This window comes from Pavona decussata, unplaced genomic scaffold, assembly GCF_977016875.1.
Source record: "Pavona decussata unplaced genomic scaffold, jaPavDecu1.1 SCAFFOLD_348, whole genome shotgun sequence".
Lineage (NCBI taxonomy): Eukaryota > Metazoa > Cnidaria > Anthozoa > Scleractinia > Agariciidae > Pavona > Pavona decussata.
In genome coordinates, this window is record NW_028145732.1 from 149,048 (window position 1) to 174,424 (window position 25,377).

Sequence of the window (25,377 nt, forward strand, 5' to 3'; positions counted from 1 at the left end):
GCCTTGGTTTGTTTGTTTGTTTGTTTGTTTTGTTGACGTTGGTGGTCTAAACATTGAAAAGTTGGTGTCTGATATTTCTACTCATAATTATTTACATTGAACCTTTACAAAATTTAAAGATTTGACCACTATTGTATAAACCATAACGGTCAACTCTTGCTCAAAAACCGGAAAAATTCTTTGCCAATCTCGGGCTACAGAATTGCTACGCTATTTAACAAATCGACGGCAGTTTTCTATGGTCTATACTCTTATAGACCATGAAATGACGTCAAATATGTTCAAAACTCAAGTGGAACCACGAGCCGCAGGCGAGTGGTTTCACTGCCAAGTTTTGGACATTTTATGGCGTCATTTTATGGTCTATAAGAGTATAGACCATAGAAAACTGTCGTCGATTTGTTTTTTACAATAACATGGAAAAAGTACGGGCGGAATTGGCTATTTTTTTCGTTGAGAAAGCGCGCGCGTTACATTTGACGTCATTTTTATTGTCTGTACTCTTATAGATAATGGCTACGAGCCAATCAGCGCGCGGGAATTTGGACAGTTATTGTAAAAAATCAGTTCTTCCAATAGAAGCAGAAGAGGCTAAGTGCCATTTTAATTCAAATAAGCCCTAATTTGGCATAGACTAAATATCACGTTATTCAAGCCGTGAGGAAAATGCTGCCCCCCTCCCAACCACACACACATACACAACACCACCATGGTAGTTCCACTGTCAAAGCCCTTGAAAAAAGTTGGTATGTTCGCAGGCTTCACGGCTTTAGCAACTCAAGTGAGGTACAGTTGTTTTGTTTCCACCGAAAACCAAGAAATCAACCAGTTTTTAACTCAAGCTCATTCGGTAAATGTGATAAAGTAATCAATATGCTGAAGTACTTTAATGTTTTCTGATATGACAGTCACTCAGTGCTGATGGGGGAGGGGGGGGGGGGGGGGGGCGGAGACGGTACTGATGGTTTCCTTTTTACCGTGGCACTTTTGAGCATTGTATCTGATTGCAACATTGCTATAAACAATATAATTTCTTAATTCAACTCAGAAACTGGGTAGAGGAGATGCAAGTTGTTTGCGCCTATCTCGTATTAAGCCCCTAAAACAACTGATAGTTTCAATATCAGTTCAACATAAACAACTGTTGAACACCTTCACTCGCGTGCCACCCCTCACCGTCCATGGAGGACCGGCACGCCTGACCCCGGTTGTTCAAAGAGCGGATAAAATGTACTCCAACCAATAGATTTTATCCCATGGATAGCGACTTAATAGCTGGGTAAAGTTATCCGCTCTTTCAACAACTGCATGAGTGGGGGGGAGGCTTATTTTTGAGACCTTGCAAATCATGCCTAGATGAGTACGATCGGATGTATCAAGCCAGAGGTACAAAAAAACGAATTTTCTCCAGTAAAAAATGGAAGATAAAATTGTGGCCTAACATAAGGGTTACTACTTAAAAATTTACTCTTCCACGAAACGTTTTCCATCACAGGGACCATCTCTTCAATGGCTACGACCGACACCAACATAAAGCAAAAATAAGGAAAATAAATTTGAAAATACATTTAAAAAATAATTAGTAAAATACATATTAACGAAAACAACGGTACTGAGTTAGAAAACTCGTAAAGCCGTTCTGGTTCTTGTTTCCTCCTTTAAAGTCAAAATTATAAATTGTGTGCTGGTCAAAACTGTATTTTAGACGATTTTGCCGAAATTAACTCAAACAACAAGCAGAAAACGCCGGAGTCAATGGGTTAATACTCTCGCCACTGTTTGTGAAAAAAGGTGCTACACTGCTCATGAGGCACAGCTCTGTTCTCTTGTTTATTTCTCCATTAAACAAATGTTCTTATATAAACATCTATATACATATTTTTATAGTTATTAACAACATCAATAGATCTATAACTGATTCGTTTTCTGTAAACTTTGGATGCAACATTACTGTTTTATGCGCTTACAGTTTGCGTAACTTGGTTTGTGTCAAACATGTCCGTTATGTGAGGGAAAACAAAAGTGAGAGCTATACCACAAGACATAGTCTCACAACTGTCATTGTGGCTTTAAAACAATACAGCTCATGAAATAACATTGATTTTCATGAGATACTTGTACAAAGGAATTCATTCTTAAGCTTATAAATGGTATGACAAGTCTAATATCATTTTGTATCTTTATTTGTATCTCTTGAATGCTCTTTCCCATAGGCTTAGAATGTCACGTTATACTGTGAGACAATCTACCACCCTTGGGCTGTCACACAATCTTCCTGAGATATGTGCTGCACCAACTCGGTGCGGTTAAGAGACTAATCTAAGTAGCGCATCTCGTCATTAACTTTTTGACTAACTATAATAATAATTCTTAATAACAGTATGATAAAATATAGCAATCTGCTCATATTTTACATGGATTTATACATTTTTTTATGTAATATAAAGCAAAAAATTTCTCTAGCAAAATTTAATTGGTACAGTTCTTTTTCTTGACGTTTTCAATATTTAGGAAACTATAATTCTTGCAATTCACTGTAAAACAAATGAAGCAGCCACTCTCGTCACTAGCATTGCAAATTCATACCCACTTAGCTTCCAAAATAGTCACATTATAGCTAAGTCAGTTTTAGTCAAATAATATTGCAATAGACAAAATTTTAAAATTATTGAAGGACATGAGATGAAAGTGCTATTTTTGAATTATTATAGCAACTGCTACAAAAAACAAAAAGAACAAAAACAAAAAACAGCCAAACCCTAGAGGAACACTGGTAAGGTCGCCCATTACTAAAATATACAGAATTTTCCCATTCAAATTTTGATACTTTTTCACAGTTAGAAACCTTATTTTGAACCTGGGTATCCTGTGCCCCTCTCCAACCAAGCTAAAACAAGAGGAGGGTACTTTGAAGAATAGATAGCTTGATTTAATGTAGCCTATTAAAATGTGTCCGCAGCTGGTGATCTTGTCACATTTAGCGAATCATTTGTCGACTACAAAACATCTTGAGATGGCTTCTTGTGCAATACCATAAAACTGGCAGTAATACACACAGTGTGTAAGCTGAGTATAGAATGTTCTTGTTTCATGTTGGTTAAACTGGTAGGAACACACTGTCATATTCGTCAAAGTCACTGTCATCATCAGCTGGTTCCTCATTGTCAAGCTGTCAATAAATAAATATCAGTTTAGAACATTAATGCATAAACACAGGTCACCATGTTCTGTTTTTGTTTTTCAAAATGGATTCCAAGAAATATGTTATTGAACTAGCGAGAGGTCCATATTGGGAAAATATTGGTCTCATCCTTTTGTTTTTTGCATGTTTAAGGACCAAGCCGAAGGCCTTTCTCATTACAGACCGAACAACCTAGTTCAATAACGTTTTTAGGCTTTCCCACTGTTGTTTTTAGTCCGCCCCAAACTTGTTTAAGGTAAAGGTAAAGGTAAAATCTTTATTTAGACAGTGTTTCCTTCAGGACTAGACAATATTTAATTTAAAATCTAACTACCTAACTAAATTAATGTTGTAAATAGCTACTACAACGAGAGAAATGATAAAAACCTGCTTTACAAGGAAGCCGTGTATAAAAACAAAATAAAATTCATATAAGACTACTGTCAAAATCATAATTCTTCAGCTTAGATTTAAATTCATTAAGAGACAGCGACTGTTGAATATTCAAGGGCAGACTATTCCACAGTACAACTCCGCTGTAAGACAGACGTCTTTTACAATAATTAGTTCGGGGGTTGTGGGATAGCAAGCATACCATGTTTATGTTCTTCATCCAGATAATAAATTTATCAGTGTCGTGGTAAAACCCGAAGATGACAGTTTGGACAGTTCCTTCTTCATAAGCTTAATTTAAAACATTTTGCTTTGTTGTATTATTGAAACTTTTGGCTGGTTGAATTAAACTGAATTCTGATGAAAGCTACCATAGTGTAAGTAAATATATTTTTATTACCCAGATGAAGTGGACAAAATAATTTGATTGAAGAAATCTTTCCAAGCTTCACCATGACTAACATGCAAAATTTAATTTATAGAATAGATTTTACAACAACAACAAATCCAGATTATTTACTGGTCTAGGTCAGTCTGTATAGAAAAAAAAACTGTGTCCTTCAAGGGCCTTACACCAGACCAGAAGTACAGTTTTTTTCCTGTATGGACCTCAAGGCCAGTAAAACCTCTATGTCTACTAACGAAATGGTTAAGTTCTAAACTGAAGATTGTTGTTCTAAAGTCAAACAAGAAGACCTCATGACTTAAGAAGACTTGAATGCCACCTATGATTACTCAGTATCTTGTAAACATGAATTTGTTTGGCCACCCTGGATAATGGTACACACACACACAAAAGAGAGAGAAAACAGGTATTCAAGCAAACTCTACATACCTCTTCAAGTTCACTTTCTTCAAAAAACTTTGTTAGCAGCTTGCGCAGTGGAATCAAACAGATGATGAAAAAGGGGAAAGATGGAGCAAGTACTGTCAACTTCACAGCAACGAGAAGAGCCAAACAGATTAGCTGGATTCCAGTATAAAGATAAATCTGTTTAGTTTTTACCTGAAATCAACAAAGAATACTTTTTATAAGTGATTAAACATAGACAGTTTTTACCGATATTGTGTGATCTTGCTGTTTTTTAAGCTTGTGTAATGCTGATCAATGTTGCTGTCAGATATGAACTTTCCGCAGAACTGCATCAGGAAACCAATAGCTCATAGGCAAACTCACCACTGTATTATGCATTAACAGTTTGCTTACACATGAGTGAGGCATAAGCTGAGGCCAAAGTTTCCCAACATAATTCTAACTAGTAATAATCAAAGATTAGGGAGTGCGTTCGATGTCACCAGGTTCTCTCTCCTTTGCCGAGTTGGTGATGATGTCATCCGCCCCTGCAAAATCTGCGGGGGGGGGGGGGGGGATGACAGATATGCATCCCAAAATTCATTCATTCTTTTGTTGATTGAGTGAGTGCATTGTCTCTATGTCAAACGCATTAATAGCAAATCAATTTTTTTTTAATTTACCACAACATACCTTTCTTACGTACTGAACATCAGGGTGATACTTTGGTGGCATAAACATCATAATAAATCTGTCCACCAGCTGTATGCCAGACAGTGAACACACACCAAGGTACAGGAGAACACCAAACATGACTGGAACTGGAATACGGTTTAACGCTGGAGCTAAGATAATTGAAATCCCTGAAACACAACAAACAGATCAGTCTCTATCTCCTAGCAACAGGAAAAAACAAGTATGAATGACGTCAGACAAATGAAGGTTGCTAGGCAATAACAGGTTGGAAGACAGAAGCAGTTTATCCGAGCAAAATTTGCATACATCGAGAATATTTTACCGGATCACATTTCAACTGCAATGTTTATCAATATTCACTAGATGGAAATATCTCTGCAGAATCTTTTCCCTTTCTTCCAGAAATCTTTTTTGTGAAAGATTGCATTGAAGAATTAACACGTTTTGTGGCCACGGTAAAATAAATTTTCCGTGGGAAATAAATTCATCGAACACGACAGCGCTGCACGCCCGTTGTACATTTCGTCGTGTCAGAAATAGATTTCAATCGCAAACTAGCCTGTGGAACTACGAAAAGACCATCGTCATCAAATTCGTTGCTATGTTCAGAAATCTTTTACAATACGAGTAAAGAGGGCTTTTCACCAGAGGATAATTCGCTATCCAGCCCATAAAATCTATTGGTTGGAGAACATTTTATCCACTGGATAGGGTTGTTCCCATCTCTGTATAACCTTGGCCCTGAGATGTCTTTCAAAACTGTATGTAAATTAGCTCGCTTCAGTTTGACATTTTTACGGCTTTATAGTCACATAAGTTTCGCGGCATTGTGTGGTTCCAGAAAATATCCATACCCCCACCACGGAGGGAATTGGAAATTCCAGAGGGGAGGAGGGGTGAGTGGTTGGATAAGTTTCCAGAGGGTCAACTTCACGTTCATGTCAGACATAAATGTTCAAAATTGTAACTTACCAACTTTGCAACTTTGTAGATCTTTCTTGAAGACATTACTTTGTTTAACTGTTTTAAAGAAACCCTTGTTACATTAAAAACATGTTTCCCTTCTCCGAAAAGCCTTTGTAAGCGAAGTACTCCAACTGAGACAAGAAATCTATGTCTGCATTGCGTGACTCAGATATTATAAAACTGTTGTTTGTGAAACTTTCTTGCATTGAAAATATTGTTCATTGGCAACAATTGAATTTGTATCAATGTTTAAAAACGGAAAATTTTGTATGGCTATAAAGTGAAAGCCCCAATTTTACATAAAGCATTGAAATATTTGTTTGTCATTTTTGTATGCTGTGTAGAGTTGCGGGCAAAGGTCAATTCCCGGGGTCAATTATAACTAGTTTGTCAAAACTGACCCATGTTGAAACTTATTTTGTCCAAAGTATTTCAACTCAAAGTCCAAAACTATTAACTTAATTTCTATGCCAAAATTCAACAAAATAGAGCCAATTCGACATTCTTTTAACGCGTTATTGATCTCATACAAAATTTGCATAAGAACGTGAACATGCTAATTTCGTTTTGCGGCTTCGTCTGCGGTTTCAAGTTACGATCTGAAAGCTCTATTTGTCTCCCTGCCATGCTAATGCTTATTTTGTCCATGCTATTCTGTTTCAATAGGAAACCTATTGACTAAAATAACTAGACTGAATGATTACCAGGAGAAAAATCGATTGAGTAGAACTAGTCAGAGCAATAATCTTTTTGATCTCCTAAAATTTGCATAGGAACGTAAACATGACATATGCAAATTAAATGAAAACACATTTTTGCATTGCCGGACTTATTCCAACAATTTAGATTTAAAATCTTAAGCGAAGCTACTGGTAAAGTTTGATATGTCAATGACCACAGGTAACATAAAACACAACAATTATTTCAGTATCAAGAGCTTTTTGGCAAACTCTACCCGTGAAATTGAACGGCGCGCGGGCTCTTCGATAATGCATATTTTCTCCTAGTGTAGGCAGTTCTTGATATTTCTGAAAAGTTCACATCAAACTGTTTTTTGAGGCGTTCTTTTGAAATAAAACTTTTCCAGAGGGTGTGGGGGGTGTATTCTGTATTTAAGGAATTTCCGAAGGGGTGGGGGGTTAAAGAAATACCTCGAAAATGGAAAATCCTGGGGGGTGGGGGGGTCCTATGTGAAATTCCCTCCATGGTGGGGGTATGGATATTTTCTGGAACCACACATTTTGGCCTGTAAGTTTCGTTTTTCTCAAAGATTGAAAGCGCTTCACCGAAAAAGATGTACATTATTTTAAAGTTTGATGGTGTTTCGCAACAGACGGACCGAAAATACTTTCTATTATTTTTAAGTTCAACAACGTAGCCGCTGAAATTTTAAACTCAGCTTCGTTTATTGCAAATATTTCACCTTGGTAGTTACACAATACTTACAGATAAAAAAGGACGAAAGAGCTACCTAAAAAAAGTCACGCAGCAGGCCGTAAAATCGCACAGCTTAGGGCTGTTGAACGCACTCTATAATCTTTGATTACTACTAGTTACTATTTTTAGGGTGCTCTTTTCCCCAGTGTCAATATTTTTTTGTTATCTGGCCTCCATAAAAATTTTAAATTATATTTAGGAATTAGAGAAAAGGACCGCAAGCTGATCCACACCCAAAATTTTTTTCCCTTCATTTCAAAAATTTATGAATACAGTGGAAGCTCCCGTAAGCATACGCAGACACCCTGGGGACGCAAAAAAAGGTGTCCGTAACTGGAGCTAGAAACTTATGACAATGGTTCCACTTACAGGGGCTTAAAAACAAAGGGAAAGTCTAAATCCTAACCCCTGAAAGTGTCTGCGGTCGCTAACAGGAATGTTCACTTGTAAACGGGAATGTGTAAATTAATACAGAGTTTGCATGGGAGTTCGAACTGGGTTTTGTGAAAGCAGTCATAAGTAGAGCTCCCCGCTTATGACAGTGTCCATTAAGAGAGCTTCCACTGTATTGTACTAAAAAGCCCATTTGTGAAAAAAATGAAAGGGAAATTCATGTTTATGCACAGCCTGCTCATAACATTTATTTGCCTTGAGTCTCACCTGTGAGGATATGTATGGCAATGTTTGTGATTCGCTGTTCCTTGACTTCCACAATATGTGGCCTAACACCAGGAGCATGAGACGTACTCCAGATTGTTAGTGATTGTAAATGAGAGACTGATCGAACAGTTGCGGCACACATCCACGGCAAACCCATTAATGAACAGATGAATGATAACAATCCCATCATGCACAAGTCCAAATTAAAGCCTGCCCCTTTGGTGAGCTTGAGTTCTTTCTTGTTCAAGAGAACACCAGTCAGCTCAGTTTCCATGAACAACAAAATACCAATAAACAGAGCTGGAATGATGGCTGCGAAAATCCAACCAGATCCCATGGGTTTGGACATACCCGCAGGGTTTATAAACCACCCTCTTTCTGTATGTCTTGTCGGGTGGAAGCCTGAGCGAAATGGATCTCCAATGGAAATCTTTGGAGTGGTGACTTTGTCGTGAAGAAACAAATCAAGAAGAAGCATGGACGCCATGGCAATGACAATGCCAAAGTCACTTACAAGTCTTCTCATCTGGAACAAGGTAATTATAAGTAAATAGCATATAAAAATAACTTGAAATTAATGTCACAATGTAGGTTAAAAGCTGACCCGTCTCAATTAGCATTGCTATTTGAGGGTCAGAATAATGACTGTTAACTTTCTTATTTTCTGCTAATAGATGTAATTATTGTTGTTTCTGTTGTTGTTGACCCTTTGACCCCTGAATTTTTTACTAAGTTTTGCTTAAAGTTGAGATGGACAGAGAAAACCACCATCCAAACCACACATAACCATATATTTCTAGAAAGTAGATGAGATGAGCATTTTGAAAATGTAAACATTATGTTGTTAATTATTAACTAGTCTGGTTAGTCATTCAAAATGTCTGCCAAAAAAGAAAAAATATAACATTTGCTGTCATGGGTCCAAGTTTATTACCCTCCATGCAAGCTACTGATGTTCAACTATCAGTATATCACTTGAATACTATATAAGCTACAACAATCAGCAATCGTTTTCATTCTTGGATCACACTTCACCTGAAAACAGCTTGTAAAAAAATATAGTCGGACTGATATCGACCTCAAAGGCATGAGTCGGTCCATGGTTGGGGCCTGAAAATTGTGGTTAGTCCGTATTGTATAAAAAATCCAAACCGCTCTTATTCAGGTTTAGAGTCTTCTCTTCATTTCTACAGCATTGTTGCCGAGCTGGTTTCCATCTCGATGTTTGTCCATCACGATTTGCACATGCATGAGATGTTGCTCTCTTGATGCTTCGACAATATTCACATTTTCGGTCTCTTCTGGGGAAGAATAATCGGCGGTTTCGTACTCGAAACTGTACTCCTACGAAACATTGCTATTGTCGGGTCTTTCCATCACAATTCGATGAATTTCCTCCATGTCTGAGTAGAAGGATGCCATTTTTAAATCACCAGATGACATCTGTAAACAATGCTTCGAAAAAAATTGAAAATTCCCCCCTGAAAACTACAGAAATCTAGCTAAAATAGACACCATTTTGAATCACGTTGTTTCTTGCAATAGCAGAGGAGGCCTGGGGCCTAGAAAGTGCCTTTGGCCCCTTTTTTTAGAGCAAAATGTACACCATATATGAAAGCGCGCCTATAGGCGTCTTCAGGGGTCAAAGGGTTAACATAAAAGTGTCTGGCAACATGTGCAGCACTGGACCCTTTCACTTGTCCACTAGCCAAGGACAACTAAAATTTTTACAACTGAGCTCACCAAGTAAATCTTCACAGCAACCAGGAATAAACTAAGGTAAAAAAGATGCCCTGAAGTAACTAGCTATCATGTTAGGGTTTTGCAAGTCACCTAAACAATCTGTTTTAGGAAAGAGGTTAGGAAGAGGTGGCCGCCTTCTCTCTTTCCTTACAACACGTCCAACTCTTTCAAGTCTTTATAGTCTTACTACCGTATGTTAAAAAATCTAAATACAATGTCTTTACTAGTCTTACAGTCCTAACATATCTTCAGGGAGACCTCTCAGTATAAGCCCGGGGGTTTCTTGAGGTCTCCTCGCCACTTCTTACTTCTTCTTTTACTGTTTAATTATTATTCACTGTAAACTTATAATGTAAGATCTTAGTCTATTATTCACTGTAACTTTCTATGAATGTATGTCGTGGCGAATAAAAGAAAATAAAAAAAAAAACATGCAGGTGTAAAACTGTAACCTACTGTATCCTGAAAATCAGGGGGACCACAGAGATTAAATAGTATTCGATGATGATGTAGTGAATAAAAACTTTCTTTTTCATTTCTGTTACATGTAAACTCATTATATTTACCAGCCTAGGAACAAACCCTTTTAAAAAAAGTTGAAGACATGAAAATCACAAACCCTTTTTCCAAAAAAGTAACTTGTCCTGAACTTGCGCATATAGAAAGCAACAAAGAAAGTTCCAAGAACCAAGATGGTGGAAAGCAGTGCAGTGTTAGGCTGTCCTTTTCCTTCAGTTACTCCATCACACGGAACTTCTGAATAAGATTTCTCCAGGGGATTCTTCTTAAATACCTGCAAGTTATCATTGTCAGTAATTATTCTTCTTTCCATTTAGTACCTATTCTGCAATGATATATTGGGAAGAGCATGGTGTATCATAAATGACTGATTACCTTTACCCGTTTTAGTGAGGCGGAACTGATGGTAATGCCAGTACTCCATGTCTACAACAGTTATGTTATATTACAGACTGTGGAGACATCATTAAATATTAAATAAATGGAACTATGACACAACTTTCGAATAATGGGGCTACAAAACCACAGGTTACAAAATGTTACCAAGCATTGCAAACTCTATCTATCTGCAATCATAAAATTTCCTTAAGTCCATGATAGTTTTGGATAAGGCTGCTTTGTTGTTATGGTCGTTAAGGATAGCACACTGAACTACATACACTGTACTTGGACAAAACTGTTGATTGCTGATATCTCCCCATCATCAATGATGCCCCATCACCAAAAAATGAGCCTGATAATCACCTGGATCATCAGAGTTTCAAAACAACACTAACTGATGGGAAGGGAGAGAGAGAGGAGGCTTTCAATGCTCTTACAAGTTTGTGTTTTCATCCACAGTGATGGAAAAATATGTGCATGATTTGCATCTGTTTAAACTACTATTGTCGATGACTGTAGTAGTTAGCTTCCTAATTTTGAGGAAGACAATTCTCGGCAGAGCTTCCAGAGTTAGAACAATGCTAAAAAAAATCATCAACCTCCTGATAAAAACCATGGGTCACAACTTTAGACACTGATGTCTGGGGGAGGGGATGGGGAGCATTGCTTAGGGGTGTGGGGGATGCAATAGTTTTGCTCTTAAAATTACCTTGAACCCTGACTAAAACATTGCTTTTTTGAAATGTTCAGTAACGATTATACACAAACATACCTCTCCTAAAAAGTGAAAAGCTTCATAGATGAAGATTGCCGAGATGAGACAGGCAAATATTTCTTCAGTGAACCGTGTGAAGTAACGCACCAGGAAACAACCTTCCAATGCAACCACACCAAACAGAATGATCATAACCCAGAAACCAATCCAACAGCGCCAGGGAAGGAACTCCAACCCATAAATCTTACAAAACTGAAAAAAATCAGACAAATCTGCAATAAGTTAAATTAGTTTAAAAGAAATTGGAGTCAAATCCTGGGGAAATTTGATTTTGCTTGGCAATGAGTTAGGGGGTAGTTCAAGTTAACTGACTTTTAGGTTAGCGAGGTTCTCCTTTAGCCAACTACTTTACACTTCACAAGCTTGTGCTTAAAGAAAGAGAAATAAATAAAAAAATAGGAATAATCTTGTACATAGTAGTAAATTTGTTTATGTCAAGAGGCATGCATTTATGGAGATTTCAAATAATGCAGTGTAGTGTTTGTATGTAGCTGGGGTTATGCCTAAGGGCAGTTGGCAGTTGCCTGGACAGGAACTGGCCAGTGAGACTGGTTGGTCAGTAAATGGAATGGAGCATTTTCAAGCGCTGGTTCTTCATATTCTTCAAAATTGCCACATTCTGAAGTTGATAGGCACAATTTTAAAGGCCTGTTAATGAAGTCATGGCATAAAAGCAGTCCTTTCAATTGTTACATTCTGTTTGTTGAGCAGCCAATCAGTAAGAGAAGTGTCCACCCGTGTACGAGGTGAACTACATGTTTGAAAAGCAGTCTGACATCTTGAATATCTGAGAATGATGTATTATTCAGTAATGACACATCACACATCACATTTCCTTTCATTGCACATAGGCAGCTGAATAATACATCATTCTCATTAATTTTGTTCACCAGGCTTAAAATATTACATCACATTTCCTTTCATCTTGAATAGCACAGGAAAAAATTAGCAGGTAAAACGTGATGCTCCCAACTGTGTAAGACTTACCTCATAAATGGTCTGTTCAAATACCAACACAGGGCCAGTGGCTCCGATGATTATTAACGGCTGCCCTGCAACCAATCCAAATAATACTCCACAAAAGCAAGTTGCAAAAATGACTTCCGACACTCCCAGCCATCCGTCGGTTTTCTTATCGAGGATACTGCCAAAGGCCACATTAGGAGCAAACACAGAGAAATAAAGAAAGATTGACGTCAGGAGACACTGCATATTAAAACCATCTTTAAAGTCACTGAGATAGAATTTGGCTCGTCGCTTGACATCTTCAACAAGGCCACCGCAGAATGAACCTGTCCTGTCCAGTGGATCTTCATGTTCTTCTTCAGCAGCTGCAGCAAGAGCTGAAAAGAGATACTCTCCTTACTGGTTGGCACATGTCACTCTTAATGTTAGTTTTGAGAATTTGGGTTTACATCAAAACAAAAAAAAAACAATATTGCTTAAGTTATCTTGACCAATAGAATGTCTTGATAGTGACAAGGTGTTGGAGCAATTGGCATCTGAATTTAAAATAAACTGCACCAAATCTATTGTGAGCTTTACCAGTTTCAGGGAAAAAGTACACCCTATACGACTAAAAGGGTGGGTAGCAAGCTCAGTAGATGCAGGGTTATCAGTATATGCTCTTCAATGTACAGCTTAATTTCACAGCATTTCCAAGGCTAGCGATATGTGGAGAAAAACAAGTACTAAGCCTCTTTGGCAAAACTTTGAGTCATATTGCAATCAGTACCCTAAAAACTTGTATTTATATCACAAACTAGCAACTAAACCAGTAAATGAATATTAACTAATTAAAATGAATATTAATAAGTAAATTAAATACATAAATAATAGTAAATTAAGGACTAGAACAGTGAGATCACTGGCATACATCCTTTGGAGCTCTGAAATGTTTAAGATATAATTAGTTTAAGACAATTGAATGTGCAAAATTAGTGCTATCCCTGTAATCAATACTGAAGAAAAATTCTAAGATTGACATAGATAAAACTTAGCTGAAATAGTTTTGGTTAAATTCATACCAGCTTTGGCCATCTTTCTTCTCCGCGCCATGGTTCTACTCTGCTCTATCAAGATGGGTAAAAGCACATTACGATCCCACTCTCCAGGGGGCAAAACAACTGTATCATTCAGAAAGTCATTAATGGCTGACAGCAGATCCTCACGCGAGTCAGCACGATAAGCAACATCATGAAATGCCTGAAAGTAAAAAATAAGTTTAGAGTAACACCAAATGAAGAAGCTTGGTGAAAAAAACACCTTTATAACATGCTATTATCATGTATCTCTCTTTAACTCTTTCACTTCCATGATCTGAATGTTAATTCCCCTGACTAACCGTCATACATTTCTTTTTAAAGTTTGTTCACGGAATTTGGTGTTACATCAAACAATATCACTTGTTGATTATTTTCTTTATTCTCATCACTTGTCTAGTTGACAATGTATTGATAACGTAAGGGGAAATTGCATATTGATCATTCCTGGGAGTCAAGGGGTTCAGAGTTGTCAGTAAGGGACAGAGGCTCACCCAACGGAGATCTGAGCTAGAAGGCTGTCCAGGTGTTTCATGGATGCACACACTTTTGGAAAACGTTTATTGAAAATTCACCTCATCTTTTTAAAATGTTATGGAAGATGTGCCTTTCAGCTACCCAATTGTCAGTGTTTGGCTAAAGCATCTGCTCTCGCAGGCTAGTTTTATCCTCTGTTGTATTTTTTTTTAATATCTCTGTCATCAGAGGCTGGGACCACTAACTTGACATGGTTAGGTAAGCTATATGTGAAGGCCTACACCTATTTGTATGTAGCAAATGTTATAGCAAAAGCAGCAAAATAAAACTACACAATTGGAGAAGTTCAGCAGAATACATCATCTGTACCCTTTTCTCCAGGAACAACAATACTGCTTACCGCCAGGAGTAAACTTGTTATCTCAGCTCTCCTTAAACAGTACAATATCTGAACCTCTTATCTATGTGTAAGGAGACTTGAAATACATGCTTCAATCCTCAATCTTTGTATGTGAACATAATAAGATCTCAAACATGTTTAGTTGAAGTTACTTGCCTGATCTGACATCAAGGTAGCTACTGATCGTCCAACTTCATGATATGATTCTTCACCAGCACTTGGACCTAACAAGACAAACATGAACCTAACAGGAAGGGACACCTCAGTGATGTTCAGGTCACAGCCCTTGGCGAGACGCACAAATGCAAGCACAGCCTGTTGCAGTTCATCTAGCGTGCCTACAAGGACAGTTGTAGCTTCTGCTCCCTCGGGAATCCTTGACTTCACATCTGATTCTTGTTTGCCGCCAACTCCTTCTACAACAGGTTCTGGTGCAAACGAAACTTCAGGCTTGGACTCCCTGCTATCATCAGCTGTTAATGGCAACTGTCAAAAGACCACAACAGTTTTTTTTAGTACAATGTTTAGTAAACTCTCTACGCTGAGCCCTCAGGAGCAAGTAGGCAGAAAGAGCAAAGTACAAAGGGATCTTGGGCAGGGTTCTTGTTAAGATTTGTAAAGGGAGATAACAAATTTGCAATAGATGGTGGACTCCATCTTGTTAATGTCTCCCAGGGAACGATGGGAGCAAGATGGCTGCGGGGGAATGGACACCAAACATGGCAGAGCTTGAAGTCAGCCTTTTTTTTGATGAAAGAAAATACTCAAACCAAGGGCGATTTCTTTACAGGCGAAGTATTTTCAACATAATATTATCTGTTGGATGTTCTTACATTATTAATGGAAATGAAATTCCCAAAACAAGGACAAATTTTTTCAAGATACGATGAATTTTGAAAGCAGTTTCAATAATTTCGGAAACATTTTTCTCATGATAGCTGGTAACATTTATGTGAATAGACAGTAAAAATAACCAGTTACTGGCTCCTAACAAGAACCATGCTTGGGGAAATTAATGTAAACTAAGCAGCAGTCATTGTCTGTGGCCAACAAACCTTCCACTTTTTAAACTTATCGGCAATAGATAATCTAAAAAATTTGGATTAAATAATCTGCAATGATCAGCTTAAGCAATGCAAATACTGATCAGCCCCTGCCATCACCCTGCAGTTCACATACGCCAAGGGAAAAAATCACAGACACCATTGGCCTGCTCCGAGGTTAACCCTGTCTAAATCATTTATTATTTTAGCCACATGAAAAGGGGGAGGTTAAGAGTTCTAGCCAAATCTCTCCCACCTGACTTATTTCTTGGCTAGCTATGTCGTCGTCACCAGAGTCATCAATCTTCAGTCTAATTGTACCATCATCCACTGCGTCACCACCATCCTCTGCCACAGGTAGTTTCTGTTCAGATTCTACTACAAGAGCAGATGCTTCAGAGTCCTTCCTAGCCATTGCCATGAGATTGTATGAAGAGGGACGCCTTGGCATGGAGGGACTTAACTGATGCTGATGCCTGTGTCGTAAGAGTAAGGCTGCCAGTACTTTATTGCTGTCTGTTTGGCTTAGCTGGTCTGAAATCACCATGCTTTCAACTACTGCTTCAGCTATGCTTGGCAAATCAAATTTCTCCAAGTCCAGCAGCACAGTGCCTACAGAAAAAAAAAACAAGATTCAGCAGAGTGAGGTTCAGCCACTTCACATCTGACTTTTTATGGCGATCTGTGCCTATGTTGTCACAAGCTGAGGGATGCTTTACCTCACCCAAAATTTGCTTTTGAGTAGTGAAGTGAGCTGAGAAGTCTGAATGGATGTGAATTCAAAAGTTATAAAATAGACGCTGAAAGATAATTCGAAACCTAAATGGAGCTTGATAAACATTGCATGAATCAAATTATTTTTTTACATCATTCTAACCAAATGCAAAAGGTCATAAAAATGTCACCCAAATAAAAAAAAAGACCAGACAAACAAACACAAAAACAGAACAAAAGACTGAAAAAGAAATTTACACCATTCAAGGCTTGATGACCATGAAAAACCATGATTGCACTTGACTGCCAAGCTTTCTGTAACTGAATACACACCTCTCTACAGATTATCTTAACAAATCATGCTCTTTTATTTGAATGTGCTTTCAGTGTTCTTGTTTAAAAGATTTACTAAAAGGAGGTAAACTAAACATGGCGGAACTTGAAGTCAGTGTTGTTTAAATTGATGAAAGAACATGCTCAAACCAAGAGCAATTTCGTTACAGGTGATGGATTTTCAACATGATATTATCTCCTGAATGTTGTTTTTACATTATTTATGGAAAGGAAATTCCGAAACAAGGACATTGTTTTCCAAAATTCATCATATTTTGAAAGCAGTTTCTAATCAATAACTTTGGAAACTTTTCTTTGAATCCCATGATAGCCGGTAACATTTATGGGAACAGACAGTAAAAATAACCATTTACTAGCTTCTAACAAGAACCCCGGCTATTCTATATAAAATATCAGTGATAACCTCATTGTACAGGTACCTTTTTCCAATCCTTTGCGAAGTTCTAGTAAGCTGTGAAATGTAAGTGAGGCCACATGTGGTTTTCCCCAGCGGTTAGACTCCTCCACATTCTCTTCAAATTTGATCCAGCGAGCAGTCTCCTGCCACTCCATTTCTTCACCATGCTTTGTTAATTGCTCTAACTCAATAAATGCCTGAAATAAATTATTCACAGAGTTAAGATGACTAAAGGCCTTGGTCAAGCATTACTGCACTATTCAATAACAAATGGACTCTGAACTACAACCTCAACTAACGATTTGCATGTTTTACTGCTGTCAATCATAACTACAGTCTGTGACAATCAACTGACCAAAAAACACACAAACGACATAGTCGATCGAAATCCACCACTTACAGCCCATGAGCATGACCTTTTGACCCTGCTGAGCCAAGCGTTTTTGTTTTCTTAGAGGTTGAAAGGTGCAGTAAAAACTGCACTCTCACTGAATCTCATTGTGGAAAGTTACAGTATGTTCATGCTGAATCTATCATCTAAAGCAGATCTTTGTATCCTGTGCCATCTTGTGTAGTTTCTGTCACATGCATCTCCAAAATCTACCCTGAGAACATTTAACATTGGTACTAACTTGCAGAATACCTCTTGCTTACTTGGACCAAACAACTTTTAGAGTGTGAATTAATAAACAGCAAGACAACTTGCAAGCTAAGGGTTGCATAAAAGCAAAGCAACACAAACATTTTTATGCTTTGTTGTTTCTATGTCAACCTAGACAGTCTCAAACCCACTATCACTAATGTTATGCTAAGGTCAACTAGTCTATATGCGTTAAGAGATTTACTGGTGAGAAATTGTCACAACAACAGTGATAGAAGTGGAGGGTTGAGTGAGATTTCTCTGTTCCTATTCTTTATAAATGCATTATTGTTCTGGCGACTGTGAATCTTAAACAGGTTAGACTTGTATTCAAGAGAAAGTTTTAATATAACCTTGAACTTGAGGAATAGTGGAGTACAGTGAGAAAGATATACCACTGATATGAAGAATATTTTATTAATGGTTAGAAATGATTGAAGAGGATTTTATTCATACCTCACGAGGACTGTGATCATACTTGACAGGGAATCGGTGCAGACTCCTGCTGATATCTGTACTGCTGAAATGTGTTTTCATTCCTGATTTATGTCGTGGAAGATGAGGGCGGCGCCTCCTGAGCCCTCTTAAGTCCTCAAAACGATGCCCTGAATATGACAAGATTCTTTCAACAATTACAAGAGTTTACCTTAGTTTACAAGTTTATCTCATATTATGTAAAAAGTGGTGCTAAAAACAGTTTTGCGACTTATTCTTGCCAATTCGAAATATTTAAGGAGAAAAACGACATTTACTGTGGGAAGTTCACTTCTGGTTAAAACAATAGCGAGTGCTCGTGACGTCAGCGGGTGAACACAAACATTGCGCAATTGAGAATACCACTGTAATTATCATGGCAGCAAGAGAAAATAGTAGCAGTTCGGAGGAGATTTTATCCAATGAAAACAGCTCGAATGAATGTAATTTGTACGACAGTGATGTTGGTGAAGTGTCAGAAACTGGCGTGGATGTCGGAGCTCGTCCATTTCGCTTTGAGCCACGCAGAGTTCGGCGTGATATGCAGCCTGAATCAAACGAAGAAGGCGGCGAAAGCGAGACGAATCATCTTGGAAAGACAGAATGGTAATTGTTTCGAGTTGTGATTCATTCGCATTTATATGATTTTTACGCCTTTGAAAGACAGAAATTGAGTTTTTTTTAACTGAAAGTTACCGTGAATCTTGTTTATTAATGCTGTTGTTTTTCTCTTGTTATAATAAGGTGCGAACCAACGACTCACGAGAGCGTTTGCTGTGTAGAAATCGGCCAAATTTGGCAAAAGTAGAGGACCAGAAACCAGCAGTGCAAATGCACTGTATAACCAAGCATCCAGGATTTCGGTACAATTGCCTTGATGTCTGGGTTTTTAAAACTGCGTATTAGGCATTCCGACAACAGCATTGCACAGACAATCGTACAGGACATGAATTTGTTTACTTTGTACACTTATCACATTACCTTTCTCTGTGAACAGCACACTGTAAAATCACAAAGTTAATAGGGAATCGCACAGTTATCAGTCATTCCTTTTGTCTTGTGTAGGAAATTTCGTTACATTGCCGTTCGTTGGTGTTGGGGCTATCTCGGCAGAAATGTGATGGTTGCGCTCCTGTCCTGTGAGGTCAACAAAATACGGAGTACATTTCTAGCGGATTTTGGTTCTTCGTACACGGAGTTAACGCCACCAAACATACGAAAAAGACGAATAAAACCTTTTTTTATTTATAACAGATTGCCCTGATTTTATGCCGTTTTTGGGTTCGATTCCAACTTTCACTGAGGTTTCTTCGGTATGTCGACACATCAAAGAGATGCATGTCAAAAAAATGATAAATGTGAAAGTGTCTATTCATAAATACAAGAACAATTTAATACAAGCGTCTCTTACTGTCTTGGCGTTATTTCCGAAGCGATTGCGAATTTTGATATAGCTCTGCTCTCTCGTGACCTCTTACTAGATTTCCCAGCCGTCTGCTCTGTTTCCTTGCTTTCCATTGTTCACTTACGCATCTCTGACAAAGCTTTCTGCTGTAGCGTTTGTTGAATTGTCGGTACAGCACTGGGAATTAAATCCGTCTACTTTTTAAAACCCATTTCTCATATATATATATACACCCTCGAAGCACTCCGATGGGAAATGAGCGCCACAAATTACCGAATGTTTTGTCCACTCTATAAAATCATCCCGCTTCAAGACTTGAACAAATTTAATGGACTGTCACCTTGACTGAAGTCTCTTGGAAACTTACACGTGGAATATCCTGTTTTGTTTGAATGCCACAAAACTGGACGACACAGCGCTTTACCATATTGGAATAAGAGAATAAATGAATATTTGCTGGAATTTATGTAGACATTGTGCGTATTACAAAAGATCGGGAAGGGAGAATGTTCACTTCCTGTCGGCAGATATCCACTCGTGACGTCACGGAAAAGATGGCGTAATCAAAATGGCGGGCGCTTCGAATTTGCAGTGGCCTTTTCCAACTGAAAACGCGCTCGTTCTTAAAAAGGAGTTACAGATTCCGAATACTGAAAATGTGTACTTTATGACTATGTGACCAGAAAAATTCGCGTTTTGGAGGTTTACATGCCCTTTAACTCCCAAAAGTATCCAACAGTGATGCTATACATCTGCTCCAAATTAAAGATATTATATTTCATAAAACAAACCTCTAGAACTTGTAAGCACTAATGGAGAGCTCTCGTTAATATAAATGACTGCAGGATTCACCCATACAACAAAGTTACTGGTAAAAGTGTAAAATGTACTAAATACGTTGTTTATAGCGGTAGACAAAAAAAATTGCACTTAGCTACCAAGGTACTTTACAAGCTCTCCATTAAAACAATTGGAACTAAAATTAATCATCTGAATCAAATATAACAGGTTAAAAATCGCAAGCACCAGAGGCAGACTATTTGTCTATTTTACAAGCACACAGAGGAGCTGAACTCAGGGTGAGACTTGAACCCAGGACCTCTGGATTGCAAGTGCCGCGCCCTAACTGCTGGAGCCCACCTAATGGTCAAAGGCGAAGGGTTGAGTGGAGAGGAACCAAGAAAAAGGAACTTCAGAGTAAAGAAGGCAGGAACTAAGAAAGAAGGGAGTGGGAATGGGGAGAATAAAGATCCCAACTGGAACAGGACAGGAACTGGGAGAGAAGGGAATGGGTGGGGGATACCAGTGATTTTCCTGGACACTATTTTATAATGCAACAACTAGATTGGGTGGCAAATCTTCAAAACATAATTATGTCAAAATACTAATAACTGGAAGTGTGAGAGTGAGGTGAAGAGCAATTCACATTTGATTTTAGTTAGTCAAGTAAATTGAAACAAGTTTCCTAGTTAACTTTGTAATTTCTTAACTCTTGATGCCCAGATGGCATCTAGATGGCTTTGGTTGTCTGGCATGTTAGACGCTTTTATAACCAACTGTAACCTGCAAATCAATAGCTGTCAACACATACAAAAAATACTGCAAGAAGAAATTAAAGATAGTGATCAACTTACAGGCCATTTCTTCCAAATCTCTTTTAGCCAACTGGCTTGCCTCATCCTTTTCTGTTGCCAGTCTTTCTTGAATGGGCTCAATCTCTCTTAATGTCAGTGCACCAGAACGAAGCCTTGATTGCAGCTGTTCCCTCTCTGAGATGGTTCTGTGTTGATGAGCAGGAGGCATCAGTTGACGATGATGATGTCGACGATGGTGATGAGGTTTCTTCTCTCCAAGATCCTTAGTGTCTTTTTTGTCCTTATGATCTTTGTGCTCGTGATGATGACTATGATGTCGATGATGATGATGCTTCTTTTTCTCAAAAGAAATATCTGTGAAACTCCGTGGCCTTTCATTCTCATCAACATCTGTAATGTCTTTGAGATCTTTGGTGTCTTTTTTACCCTTCTGATCTTTATGCTCATGGTGATGACGACTGTGATGTTGATGGTGCTTCTTTTTTTCAAAAGATGTTTCTGTCACGCTGCGTGGCCTTTCATTCTCATCATCATAGTGACCATGGGACTCTTGTCCTTCACTGATTTTAGGGAGAACATGAATCTCTCGAGATCGTCTCTTATCCTTCTTCGGGCTTCCATCAGTTTTATCCGCTTTATTTAAATTCCGGGAATGGGAATGAATTCTTTGCAAAGGTATATGGTACCTTGTAGATGAAATCCGACGGTCTAAAAATCAAATGAAATTTTCCACAAGTGCATTAGCTCCTGTCAATCTTTAAGGTTATTATTCTTGAACCTACAACAATGCACTAGAAATCTTTCATTTAAAAAAAAACACATGGGAGCATGACCCTGATATAACAAGATCATTGGTTTGAAAGTTTTGTCTTGCTCTCCATTGTAGCTATTTTAAGGCTGGGGCAGCACTGGGGTGATGTAGCAGGGACATGAGGTGAGGATATGCTCCTTCGTGTCCACTGCAAAGGAAGGCATGCTGCAGGGACAAATGAATAAGTGTCCATTCCTATTTTGCAGCGGGAACAGTTTGCAAGAGCAGTGCACTTCATGCAACATTGAAAGTTGGGTTACTTCATCCCACTTCATGATGCACAAATTCAAACCAGCTTAATTTTTGTCCCTTCAATAAAACGGTCCCTGCAACATGTCCCATAGTGCATCACCTAGGGCACTTTGTATTTGGCCAAAATTTTCAGTTCAACCTTTTGAAATGCAAACAGCATGTTCAGATCAAACAGAAATTTCCTGAAACAAATGGACAACCTTAGGGGATACTCCACTTTTTCTGTTCCAACCTGTGAGAATGGAAATTACTGTTCCATTTGCTCAAATTTCCACAGTTTTCTACTTTGATGTCTTCCTGCACCATAAAGTAAGTTTTTTCATCTACCAATGAGATTACAAGTTTCGAATGAATGGGGAAAAAAGCCTTTCTATTTGACAAAGAAAATTTCTAGAATTTTCAACTGAAAAGTTTGGCTTAATGGAAAGCATCCTTAGATTATCATTTTACAAACGTCAAGTTTAAATATAAACTCCAAAATGGCTGCATCCAGTTGCCTTGATAGCTCAGTTTCTAAGAGCAATGTACTGGTATTGCAAGGATTCGACTCTTATTCAACCCTAAACTACTGTACAAGGGTCTTTTGTGAATTAAAGGTTATTTGTAACATCACTAAATAGGTATGTAAATTATGATCATCCGGGTGAGTGTAGTCCTGAGAAGGACTGTTTGCGGTGACTTTAACTTAAGTTAAAGTCACCAAACAGTCCTTCTCAGGACTACACTAACCCGGATGATCATAATTTACGTACTTATGACATGACTCCTGGGTTCAAACCATTTACAATATCACTAAATAGTTAGCACCATTCCTTAGGTGTTTCAACAAACCATAATTCATTCATTCATTTATTTATTTATTTATTTATTTATTTATTTATACATCCTTGGAGACTCGGAGGCAGATAGTTTTGTCAGGATGAAGTCAAAACAAGTAACACTTTACATGTAAACCTACCCGTTTTGACTTTCTTTTGACCAAACTATCTACAGACAGACAGGAAATCAAACTACAGACAAGGTGCTACATGGATAACAATTTACATAATTGTAGGATGCTGTGTGCAAATCTTGACAGTTTTGCATCAGATTTTCAGTAATGGCACATTTGTGTGGATATTTACAACAAATAAATAAATAAGCTTTTAATAACACTGCTGGGACTTTGAACATGTGAAAACATATGATAAACATGTGCATTCTAATATTTGTCTTCCACACATCTGTCATATAGGTTTGATCAGCAATACAAAAAGTTTGTTTTTCATGACTTATTTCACAGGAAAAACAATCTGGGAAAATGTCCAAATTGTGACCTCAACAACAAAGAAAAAATGTTCATACTTTAAGCTTACCTACTTTTTATGTTTAACAGTATGATATTGCAATTCACTTAAGGGAACTTAAAATCTTCTCAAGATAGAGGAGCTGTAAAATAACTCTGGCACGTATTGCTGCAGTAACTACAATATCTAAGACAGAGGATTTCGACCAAGATGACTTCCAGTTTAGAGAAGCAAGTTTAAACAAATCCCCCATACTGAGTGATAAATTCCGCCTTTTTGATAAACTGTACCAAGTGGAAATGATTTTTTTAAACACAACTTCATAACCATATCGCGAGTATTTTGACCCCACGCCAGCATTGGAATAAAGGCGTCACTTTTTGGTGTCACATATCCGTGCCAAGATCACAAAGAACAGAACAATCATTATTTACTAACTCGAACATGATATGGTTCAGTAGCACGAGCACAATATACTATAGTGCCCATAAAAAATTTGAGCACGTTTAACCGATCGCACTTGATAAACGCTGACTATTTTTAAAAGTGTTAAAAAAATCTAAATCTGTGAACTGTTGCACAAACATTATCATTCCATTGGTCAAATAGATCATAAGTCCTTTCCCCTGTAGCACGCCATGAATCTAAATTTCGTAGCTGAAAGCTAGCTTTTAGAACTCGATTTTTCAGGGTGTTAATTTATCAAACAAGATAATTAGCGATAAGATCTGGGGTAACCAACAGTTGAATAAATTCTGTTTCATCTAAATAAGACGTTTTAATACTCAAAACTCACTTTTGTAATCTTTCTCGTCGAAGTTGTAGTCGTAATGAGAGGTTTTCACTTCTGAAGATTGTGGCGCCGATTCAGAGGGTCTCGGCGCTGCAAATGGCCGATCGAAAACCTTCCTGAATTCGTCATTATCCACACTGCTTTTTCGCTTGATCTGCAGATATAAAAAGTGACGAAGAAGTTATCAAACGACGTAAGGAAAAAATACAACAACATCCTCCTCCATTACCTCGAGCTCTACGCCATGTTGATCTGCAGAGGAAACCTTCCTTGTCTCAGCCATTTTCTGAAGGAATCAGTTCATGAATACCATAAAACACGTGCATCAGGGAGAAAAATAACTTGTCCAGGCTCAAGGAGGGTGCAACGAAGAGTCCAGCTCGAGTGTTTACGAGAGACTGCATCGATCAAGCCATAATCGAAAACTCACAGCGATGAAATCTCGCGCCAATAGTCCAGATCAACAGAACAATAAACACGGAGCCGCGAATTACGTACGACCAATAAGCGAACCACGAGATGACAACAAAGGCTTAAGCAAGGCTAAAGATCAAAACAGCATCTGCGTAAAACGCCAAAATCATACGAAATCTTATAGAACACTTCTGATAATGCTAAAGTTTACATGCAGCTAAACAATCTCTTCTCAAATTTGTTTTTCTTCTCTTTTCACGTTGGCCAGCCCCCTTTCACATTATCCAATCACTAACGGCTCTTTTAGTCACGTGCATAAAACCACGTGCTCGATTATCCACGGATGGCAAAAGGTAAACAATAGTTTGCCCGGAAATGCCGTTACTGATTAATTAAATATCAACTTTTTTTTAAATAACTGGGATTAATACATCTGCATGCAGCAAAATAAACACGCTATTCCAAACATGTATTGACCCGTTTACTCTAAAAATGAATTTATTCAAAAAACATTACGGAATGCATAAGAACGACCTACAACGGCAGTGATCGATTTCAAACCCTTTAAAAAGAGTGGCTGGGGGCGGGGAGTGGGTGGGTGCTAGAAATTAAGTTACCGGTGCAAGGCAGTGCAGCTAGAAAGGTATATTTACACTACTCTTTTAAGTTCAAAGGCACTACGTAAGTAAATACTTTTATGCAAAAAATTAAAATAAAATCACTTTATTTTTCTTGT

At 38.0% G+C, this 25,377-nt stretch overlaps 1 protein-coding gene and 1 long non-coding RNA gene across 2 annotated transcripts; one reads left to right on the forward strand and one right to left on the reverse strand.

The window, feature by feature from the left end:
* Window positions 1-1,817: 1,817 nt before the first annotated feature.
* LOC146453136 (band 3 anion transport protein-like) lies at window positions 1,818-24,887 on the reverse strand. Its single transcript, XM_085096966.1, has 15 exons — window positions 24,457-24,887; window positions 24,231-24,381; window positions 21,125-21,793; window positions 18,068-18,216; window positions 16,994-17,168; window positions 15,763-16,118; window positions 14,620-14,949; window positions 13,572-13,749; window positions 12,532-12,887; window positions 11,542-11,736; window positions 10,489-10,662; window positions 8,127-8,652; window positions 5,061-5,230; window positions 4,410-4,580; window positions 1,818-3,169 (listed from the first exon to the last, which is right to left on the reverse strand). The coding sequence occupies exons 1-15, from the start codon at window positions 24,508-24,510 to the stop codon at window positions 3,098-3,100; spliced, it is 3,726 nt and encodes a 1,241-aa protein (XP_084953092.1). The 5' UTR covers window positions 24,511-24,887; the 3' UTR covers window positions 1,818-3,097.
* On the forward strand, window positions 18,294-21,114 carry LOC146453137 (uncharacterized). Its single transcript, XR_014859562.1, has 2 exons — window positions 18,294-18,691; window positions 18,830-21,114. It is a non-coding gene; the product is annotated as an uncharacterized LOC146453137 (long non-coding RNA).
* Window positions 24,888-25,377: the final 490 nt, after the last annotated feature.

What these genes read in the sequence shown, in the direction of transcription:
- LOC146453136 (XM_085096966.1), bottom strand. Translation starts at nt 24,510, where the DNA reads ATGGCTGAGACAAGGAAGGTTTCCTCTGCAGATCAACATGGCGTAGAG. An exon ending in AAGAAAGATGGCCAAAGCTG is followed by an intron (nt 12,888 to 13,571) that starts GTATGAATTTAA and finishes ATCTCTTTTCAG; the next exon opens with CTCTTGCTGCAGCTGCTGAA. An exon ending in CTTTTCACTTTTTAGGAGAG is followed by an intron (nt 10,663 to 11,541) that starts GTATGTTTGTGT and finishes GATAACTTGCAG; the next exon opens with GTATTTAAGAAGAATCCCCT.